At 39.6% G+C, this 10333-nt stretch overlaps 1 protein-coding gene across 5 annotated transcripts; it reads right to left on the bottom strand.

The window, feature by feature from the left end:
* Positions 1-1724: 1724 nt before the first annotated feature.
* LOC147455873 (uncharacterized) lies at positions 1725-4912 on the bottom strand. 5 transcript variants are annotated; one of them, XR_015188501.1, is made up of 4 exons: positions 4560-4911; positions 4220-4430; positions 2748-2880; positions 1735-2277 (listed from the first exon to the last, which is right to left on the bottom strand). XR_015188501.1 is itself a non-coding variant. In XM_086515352.1 (3 exons), exons 1-3 carry the CDS (start codon positions 4619-4621, stop codon positions 3803-3805), a joined length of 315 nt encoding a protein of 104 aa, XP_086371478.1. In that variant the 5' UTR covers positions 4622-4912; the 3' UTR covers positions 2894-3802. The 5 variants fall into 5 exon arrangements, 2 of the variants coding, with proteins under 2 accessions (XP_086371478.1, XP_086371477.1); XR_015188500.1 differs by having other exon boundaries at positions 1739-2277; positions 4220-4438; positions 4560-4907; XR_015188502.1 differs by lacking the exon at positions 4220-4430 and having other exon boundaries at positions 1725-2277; positions 4560-4910.
* Positions 4913-10333: the final 5421 nt, after the last annotated feature.

Consider the following 10333-nt stretch of genomic DNA (forward strand, 5'->3'; position numbering starts at 1 on the left):
TCTAGTTACAACTGAGCATACCTTGAAACCATTGTTGTATTGCTTTACTCACTGTTTTGTTAAATGTTTGGCATCTTAAGTGAACTACCCAATGTGATCCCATTATTTAGTTTGGCTTTTAGGCATTTACTTTACTTAATTGTCAAGGTTTTGGGTAGAAAAATTTACTAAGGCTGCTATATAAGCAACTCCTTGCCTCCATTGTATACACATTCAGTTATCCATTGCCAAGGTTGATAGTTTTAGGAAACTCTCTCTCTCTCTCTCTCTCTCTCTCTCTCTCTCTCTCTCTCTCTCCTTGGTCTCTACCCTTCCGCATCGTCAACTACTATGACATGGGATCAGAGATTTGTCTCATTGTCGACGCCGTTCACTTTCTCACTTGCAGACAACATTTCAAAATGCTAAGTCTATTCTCTTTCTCGACGTCGCTATCCATTGGCATTTGTTGCCCACAATAACATCTCAAAATGTGGCCTCTTCTAGGCGTCGGTCTCCCCCCACACTACTCCTACAAGCATTTCAAAACATTGTAAACAACGACGGTCTCTGCGAGCGTGTTAAAATGCTTCCCTAAGGTGGCCCTCTATGTTAATGTATGCACCCGCTATGCATTTTAAAACGCAGTCAACGTTGCCTTCCCTGTCCCTTGCATTTCATGATGCCACCTTGCAGCGCCAATCCACAGTGCTACCCCCTTTTTCTTGCTAGCATTTTAAAACGACGTTTCGAGTAGGTAGTGGTGGTTCTCCTTGGGCGACCGACCGCGCGACGAGGTGAGGTGACAACAAAGGTGAAGAGAGGGTGTTAAGCGTTTTGACACTGCCTTGAGTTCAATGCACATGCATCGGACAGGAAACCAATCAAACGTCTAAAACACTATGGATGAGTGCACCAATCCATTATTGTTGGTCATATTATGGACAAAATGTGTTCCAACATTTCATTATCTTAGAGTTTTATATTTTGGACATAATGTGTTATAGTTCACAAAAGGGGATTATTTGATGTAGTGTGATCTACAATTCAAAGTTTTTACAAAGGTAACAGATGCTCAAGATGGCATTACTTTCAAGTAGAAAGTTGAGGAGAGAAACACCGAGATTATCCAATAGTCAAAGACCTTCTATTTGGGTGTCCATGGTAGCTTCTTTATCAACTTGGTCTTACTATTGATATCCACTATGAGATGCAAAGAAGGTGTTAAAAGTTTTGGCATCTCATGTGAACTGCCCAATGTGATCCCATTATTTAGTTTGACTTTTAGATATTTATTTTACTTAATTGTCAAAGTTTTGGGTACACATTCAATTATTCATTGCAAACGTTGATTGGTTCAAGAGACACTCTCTCTCTCTCTCTCTCTCTCTCTCTCTCTCTCTCTCTCGTGCTCACTGTCCTTGGTCTCTGCGCTTTCACATCATCGACTTTGACATGTTTGTGTAGTAAGCATACTTTCGCAAAGTTGACTGTAGCTTTGCCACCCTTATCCTTACCACCCTTTGACTTGTTGGCCTTTACACCTCTTTGTCCTCAATTTCCAATGAGACGTTACTATGTCTGCAATAAATGCATGGAAAGAGGATCATTGTACCTTGCTCGTACCCCAACATACACCTTGAGAGTTTTCAAGTTTCATGCCAAATGTCACTCCACTTGAAACGTATCCAGACCTGAAACATGCAATCATTGTTCTTGGTATTGTCGAATTGGAAATGTGACACTCATCAAGCTTCATTACAAATATAACTTTGTCATACTTTTTCTCTGTCAACCCATAAAATCTTATCATTAACTCTTGGAGCTTCAACAAGTCAACATAGACATTAATGTGCTCGTTGTAACGGAAGGATTTGTTGTCTTCTAATAGCATGACATCCTCCACATATTGAAATCCACCCAACAAGATTGCAACAACATTATTGACGCATCTTTTCGCAACGCTTACATAGTAAAGTGTCGACAACAATCTAAATAACATTTTGCCTTGTGACCTAGTGAGACAATTCTATACAAAGCTTTATAAGCCTTGAAACTTTTTCTGCGCTGTCACAAATCTTCATCTCCTCCTTAGGTGACACAATGCCTCTTAGCTCACTGAAATGATTTTGGTGCAAAACATTAGTAATATTAGTATTGATGGATCATCCAATAGCTCCACCAACTCCTTTGGCTTGACGATATGTTACAGTAGAGTACGTCCAGTCATTTGAGCATCGGAATAGATTCTCATCATCATTCGAGCCAAGTTCTTAGATATTGAAATAATATTACAACCTGCAAAAATTTAAGAAATTAAAAGCTTGTATTTGTATCCCTATCGAGTTTGACAGATACATTTCTTTCGAACTTCACCGCTTGAAAATAGCATAGATATCACATGTCTCTTGCGCTTGCAAATGTGGTAGCCCAATGGAATGTGTGTAAAATGATCAATTCATCGGTGTATATTACGTGCAGTGTTGTAAAACAAATTATCTTCACATAGAATTTAGATTTCACATTGTGTATAAAGATCATAAATACCCTTTTCTTAGTTAAATGACTCTTGAAAGAGATTTAACTTTAAAAATTTGACCTCCACTTGATCACATAATAACTAGTCGAAGACATCATAGTTGTTGCAATTCAAAACATTGAAGCATAAAAGTTTTTGATCAAGGATTCTTTACTAGCATTAAGGATAGGAAGTATTGACATTAAAAAAATTCAAAAAATTATTGACATGAAAAAACATTTGAGCTTACACTAGCGAGTCTTTCACACCAATCCTCGCAAGACGTGTGTCATTCATCTATCATCTTTCAAGGTGGTGCTCCCATTAGCCATCTTATTGTCTCGCATACTGTCTTTCTTGGTTCAAGGCTTCCTTTGGTCTACCTGAGTACATAATCCACACTGCATTTTCTCCTTAACATTTGCGATTATTAGTTGTTTGTTATGAGATACTAATAAGTAGACTACTTGAAGATCGATGAATCATTTTCTACACCATAGAGTTTGACATCTACATGAAATCTACTTAACTTCAGTGCACATTATTAACCACGACCGTTAGACATCTACACTTCAGAACAAATTGTCTTTACATAAGAATTTGTACCTCACATTTTGCATAGACAATATGAAATACCTTCTCTCAATTGAGTGACTCTTGAAGAAAATTTAACTTTATAAATTTTATCTCAATGATCCCATAATAACTAGCAAAAGCTATCATAGTTGCTACAATTCAAAGCGTCAAGGCGTATGAGTTCTTGATCAAGAAATCTTCATTTTCATTAAGAATTGTTAGTATTGACATGGAAAAAAAAACTTTTTCGTTAAGGATAGTAAGTATTGACATGAAAAAAAACATATGAGCTTGCACTACCGAGTCTTCCTCACCAACCCTGGCAAGATGTGTCATTCATCTATCATCTTTCAAGGTAGTGCTCCCATCGGGTATTCCTATTGCCTAACATCCTGCCTCTCTCGGCCCAGTTTCCTTTGATCCACCTCATTGCATAGTCCACACTCCACTTTCTCCCAGTCTAGTCGATAATATTGAAAGGGATCTCCATGGGAATGTATCTTTCAAAAGCATGCAATGATGTCCCCATCTTTGTAACCTGCGATTAAACGAAAGATATCTTCCCCCACCACCCTTTCAACTAACGTCTTGTATCATAGCCACTCATTTGCACCTTTGGAAACTCAAGCCTCCTCATTGACTAACCCTTCCACATTCCTAAAGCAACATCAATCTAAAGCAACATCAATCCGACCTCTCGTCAGTTGAATCTCCGTTGGTTACTCCTTGTCATCGACCGTGCATTACATCTTGTTGCAAGCAATAGCAATGCTAGCCACCAAAAAAAAAGCTTCAGAATTCAGAAGGAACTTCTGATTGTTCTTCATATACCAAAATAAATCAATTCACGAGGTATTTTTCTTAGTTTGGATATACATATCTAGTAAAAGTCCAAACTAGGGAATGTGAAGCATTCTCTACATAGTGATTCAACATCTATCAGCAAATTCTCCACATAGAAAATTCTCTATGTAGTCATTTTTCTTTACATAGAGAGTGGTGCAAATTGCTACATAGAGAATTTACTACCTAGAGTGCAATTTCTCCATGTAGGTAATCGATGCGCTTCACCATATAGGAAAACTCAAAACTAACTAACTATGATTGAGAGACAATAGTGATGAAAGACATGATAATCTGGCTGACCTGCAAGGTCAGAGATGGCAAGCTTCTCATCAACGGATTGGAAACATAGGTGGTGAATTTCAAGGCCTCCCGAGCGCGAGCGTGGCTCAAAACCTTGTTCACAACACAATATGCAGGAGCGGAACCATCTGTGGAAGCTGCCTTCATAATTAGCTCCCCCATGATCAATATGGACGTTTTGAAGATTGAGAAGAGATTTACAAAGTGTGGTCTTTCCCACTTGCCCGTCACCACAGAGTAAGACACGCCCCATTCGCAAAAAACAAAAGATTTTCACTTGCAACAACTTGTGTTTGAACAAAATACAACATATGAAGAATTAACAATCGCTTATACATACCTCCACTCCTCTTTGTCAAGCAGGGCAGGTGCAGTCCTTGCATTTGACCTCCAATGCTTCATGTAGTCCCATCAAGCTATCATCAAAAGCATCCTCCATAGAACTCACGATGCACCATACTGATAATACATGCAGGCAAAGGCATCGTCGTCGATGTTTGACACAGGCCCCGTCATCGACATTCTCAACTCCGTCACCGTCGTCGTCGGCGTTCTCTACATCAGCAGTTTCCCCGCATCTATCCAAGCTCCCGCGTTGTCTGTTTCTGAGTCTCCCCCTTTCTCAACCTTGTGCATTGCGATTCTAATGTAGTATTCAAATAAAAACCCTAGGTTTGATGTACAGAGTTGGGTTGATCTTATTCTAAAAATGCGCGGTTCATTAAGGGGGTAAGATGCCCTTTAGGAAATCTAGGTGGAACACGGTGAGGCTAGGCACATGTGGCGAGCAAGCAGGCAAGCCAGCATGGAGTACAAGTGGCAAACAGGTGGGGTCAGGCGTCTACCATTGTGAAAATTTGTTTTTCTTAAAGGGAAATTTGTGGCCCTTGAGCAAGCTGGTTAGCACAGAAAGTAGTGGATCTTGACCATTGCATCGCGAGTTCAATTTCTACTCTCCCTTAGTAAATCGATGCAGGCCAAGGGGAGAACGCGGAGGAATCTGTGGAGAAACCTGGTCATGGAAATGAGAGAATAGGCATTGGGTTTACCCACATAGAAACAACAGTTTCCTTTATAGAACAAAATATGCTCTATGAAGCATTCTGTGCTCTTGAGCAGAGCACACATCATGCATTTTGTGTCAGGAGTGGGTTCAACCACATGAGGAGCAGTCTTACCAAAAATTTGCTCGTTAGGCACCAAAATCTTGCTTCCAAGATATGAGGGGATAAGGTCTTATGGGTCCAACACATTACTAGGGTAGTTTTCAGAAAAATGGCCCAAATTTCCACAATGAAAACAGGAGCCCACAAGAATAAGATATATCGCCGGCTCTCCAATATATAGCAAGTCAAATTCCATAGTGGAAGGAAACTTTCTATTTATTTTCCAAAACACACAAACTCGATTCCTTTTAGGACAGTGCAAAGAAGGACAAAAAAGGACTTCTTCTAAAGATGCCCCCCATTCTATAATACAGGGCCATAGAAAGGATGGCAGATCTACAAGCTCTACCAATACAAGACACTTCTGCCTATGCTTTCAATTGGCCAATGATGTCACAATGGGCTCAAGGAAGGGGCATGTATATGTAGGGCAAGAACATTGGTGAATGTAGGGGCATGTATATTGCAAAAGCCCAAAAGTATTGATGAGCTTCCTATTTGGAATGTCGTCGCTTGCATCTTGTTGATTGCATGGTATACCCAAGATGGTTTTGACAAGGAAAGTTTGGGATGTGTTCATCGAACACAAAGTGAAAGCCTTTCTCTAACTCTAGTTGCGTCTTGTCTATCCTTTGAAGGTCGATCGCATTGCACAAGATGTTCACATGAGTGCAAAATGTGATGATAAGATTGCTATTCAGAATCATTTGTAGAAACAAGTCTTGTTTGTGGTGCTTTGGTTAGCAAGCAGACAATGTCCACATCCTTACGAAAGCACAAAAAATGCTTGATCAATTTGTTGTGTGGGATGTTATCTCCTGGATCCATGTTGATTGCAAGATGTTCCCAACATGGCTTTGGCCAGAAAAGTCTGGGTTGTTTTTAGCTCATGCTATGTAAAGGCTTTTTCCCAAAAACAATCACGTATACTCACACATTGGAGACCTATGGCATTGCATAAGATACTAGGAACTATGCCTTGAAACAAAACATGGACTGTATTGATTCATGTTCCACTTTGCAATGCTTTCGATTAACATGTATGCCAAATGAAGAATTGTGTATTGCTTTCGATGAATGCAACAAGAGGCAAGTAGGCAAGGTTGCCTAACAACAAAAACAGGTCAACCATGGCCTGTCACTGTAATGGGGTTGACAAACCCTGATTTGTCTTTGTAGTTCCTCTAACATATCCCTAATAAACTCTAACCCCAATTACATGAACGAAATACATGTATATATACTTAGCCTCTCTCCATCACAACATTCAACATCCATCTTATACAGTTACAAAATGAAGAAAAAGTTTAAATACAGACAAGAACTCATCTTTAGGAAAGAACACAAAAAAAATATCATTGTATATAAGTTGATAGATAATTGTTGCGCCTGTCTTAATTATTTTTGTCCCACAAATCTTGCTATCGATTTGACCGGAACACACTTCAGTAGGTGGTTCAATGAAGTCAAGAAGAGCATCTTGATTTTCCACATTATTGTCCCTTTGCAACGTCTTGTGTAAATGGTCCATATTTGCTAGCATAGCATGTAGAATCCATTTAGAACTCACTTGAGTATGATAAACGAGTTATCATAAGTAAGTTGTATCTAAAGGAGTACCTCTTTTCACTTTCCTTGAAAGTAACTGGCTGGCATAACTCATCATCAGATATAAGTCCTTGACTTAATATCATTCATTATTAGTAAACAACCCCACCCTGTATCCCCACTACTTACAAACAATCCTCCAAAGTGAATGGTAAACAGGGATCACAATCACTGGCAACATTGCTAATTAATCAACAATGTTAGGAGCAACCATCTTGGTTAGCTTTGGTGAGCTTATCTACAAGCACCCAAATTGAGCCATGACCTATATTGGTGATTGGTAGATCTATAATTAATCTCATAAAGATATTGCACATATATTAGGAAATGCTTTAGAACCTACTAATGTCATGAATGTGCATGCCGCTCCAAATCACTCTTTGCTAAACATTAGGTCCCATAGCACCTAGTGTGCATGCATTTAGCAAAAATCAGATCCGAACCTGCATATCCATAATCGTACTTACCAATGCTTATTGTTAGCGGGTCATCGCGACGGACGTCTGTAGCATAGCTAAATGGCACAAACATAATGTCAATACTCAGGGAAGTGACTCGGATGGGACACAGAGACTCTTTGAGGTTGTCAATCTCAAGAAGTGAACCTAACAAGCTAATGCAACAACTCGACAAGTAAATCAATCACTCAATGATCAGGGAAATATGTATATGTCCTTTCTCACCGCTCTAGGTCATCACGCCATTTTGACACTCGAACAGACTTGAAATGCACAAAACTTTAGGAGGAGGTCTAGGACACCTAGGACACTATCCTAGCAATTCTGGTCGCAATTCGTCAAGGTACCAAAATCATGCTCCATCATGAAAAAGGTCATGAAAACTGCAACAAAACATACCAAAAAGGTCGCTCTATGGTCTAGGAACACTCTCCTATGGTCAAAACGTCAAAAACCAATGATTTAAGCACTCAAATATGAAGATCGAGCTCACTAATGCGTAGTCACGAATCTCAACAAAACTGACAATGCTTACACTTGAATGAAAGAAAAAGGAAAGAGGAACACAATGCAAGTTTTGGATTTGAAAGCGGGTTACCCAATCATTAGAAAAGTCGATAACAAGTTGGAGCAGCTTCGTAGATTGAGCGTACGTACAATAGATCTCTTTCTTCTTCTAAAGATATGCCTCCTTTCACATTAAGGTTATTGACATTTATACCTAGGGATTTCTAAATGGCTAGTGACTGGCTCACATGGACCTTTACAATTATCATGACATGATTACAACTCCTCAGGGAATTGACCTGCTACTCTGGAATCAAGATTTACACTGAGTATCGCTACACTAGCTTGGCAAAATAATAAGAGTACAAATGTGGTGTTCGGCTATGTGTCCAGCCAGGTGGGCCCCCATTCGATCAATCCCGTAACATTCCCCCTTTCTAGATCGTGTCGTCCCTGGACACGACCATGTGCAACCTTGTTGTTAGGTTTGTATGTAGCTATGACTTCAAAGTTGGTCTTTAGCTTCGGAAGAGCTTTGACGTTGATGACACTCCCCCCTTCCTTGAGTGATTCATATGTGCCTTTTTTGGATTTTGAGATGACGCATGAATGGTCTGCCCAATATGATATCCAAGTTGTTGCTCTTGTTAAAATTCATTATGGCAAAGGTATGCTCATACTCAATGCCACATGAGGATACAATGATTTGTTCTAACATTTCTATCGGTCTCTCCACATATCCATCCACTAATTGCAGTTTCATTTGAGTTTTCCTATGAGCACGCTTTCCCCATTTTTTCCACATTCTTTTGGTTGCAATGGCAATTTCTTCCCCACTATCTAATATCACAACCGTCTTTACTCCTTTGTACTCAAGTGGTAAGGTGGTGTTTTCTTCATCGCCTTTGCAATAATCACCCACCTTATTTACTGGTACTGGTTTTGCTTGTGTTTTCTTAGGCAAAGTTTCATCCATGTTTTCATCTGCATGTTGGTCATGTGAAGGGATTTTCAACCCCATCTTTACCAGGTGTTTTCCCATTTGTCTGCATAGATGCGGTCTAATTTTTAGCAACTCTGAGAGAGAAAGTGTGCATTGTATAGGAGAAGACATCAATTCGTGCAAGCTCTTCATATCCATCATCTTTTGTGTGGCTCTCCACTGAGAAGGTACCATTTTAACCTTCAATTTTGTTTCGAGTTCTCTTTTGAAAGATGGCAAAAGTCTACAGAGAGTTTGGTTTGCTCTCTTCAGATGTGATGGACCTGGCATCCTCATATAAAGATCTTTTATCCCCTAAGAAAAATTCATGACCCATGTTTATCTCAGGGATAGGTGCTTACTGTAAAGTAGCACTACCATTTTTTTGGTTTCTTATAGATTTCCATAAAGATTGTGGCCACGGTTCTTCTACCTCCGAAATAGGCATCACTCCTTGTGAGCCCACCCCATCTGTGGTATTGACTACTTCCCTTGTATCTAAAGGTGCCTCAACAAGCCTTGGTTCTCCATTTCTTGGATTCGGTTACGGATTAGCACCTCCATTTTTGGAGCATCTGGAACAAGTGGTTCCATAAGAGCTTGGACTACTTGGATGAGCTCCTTGCACATTTGCAACCTCTCTTTTTCATACCCTAGATGAGGATACATCAATCATCTATTCTCTTGGGTTTGATTAAGTTTTAGTATAGCTTCATAGGCCTTCAAAATTGCATCTAAAGGTTCAAAGACTTTGTCCACCAAGACTGAACCTCCCGATTTAGTCTTTGACTCTTTAGGTCCTTTGCATTTTTCTTGATTTCTTGCTCTTGTCTAAGTTGTTCTTTGGTTTGGTTTGGTTCAGTTCAGTTTCCAAAGAAGATTTCTCCTGCAACCTCTTCACTTTCATTTTTTTCCTTTTGGCTTTCCATGATTTTCTTGTCATTCTCACTGATAAGTTCTCGATTTTTGTTTAAACAGGCAATGTGAGTTCCTCCTCAATGTTGCATTTTTGGAAGCTTCTTGATCTTGAGCACGAGTCATCACAATTACAGGAATTATGGGTTCTACCTCAGATCCAATTGAAGAAGGCATCATGCCTACAATGTTCATTGTTGCTTTCCCCTCGTAGTCTAGATTCTTAGCACAGTGTTGGAGTAGATGGTCTCTCTCACAACTGTTCACAGAATATAAGTATTTCTATTTGTGGACCCTTGTTTTTGGACAACTTCATGCCCAATGAAGAAGGCATCATGCCTACAATGTTCATTGTTGCTTTCCCCTCGTAGTCTGGATTCTTAGCACAGTGTTGGAGTAGATGGTCTCTCTCACAACTGTTCACAGAATATAAGTATTTCTATTTGTGGACCCTTGGTTTTGGACAACTTCATGCCCA

This window comes from Adiantum capillus-veneris, chromosome 6 (assembly GCF_014529385.1).
Source record: "Adiantum capillus-veneris isolate H3 chromosome 6, ASM1452938v2, whole genome shotgun sequence".
NCBI lineage: Eukaryota > Viridiplantae > Streptophyta > Polypodiopsida > Polypodiales > Pteridaceae > Adiantum > Adiantum capillus-veneris.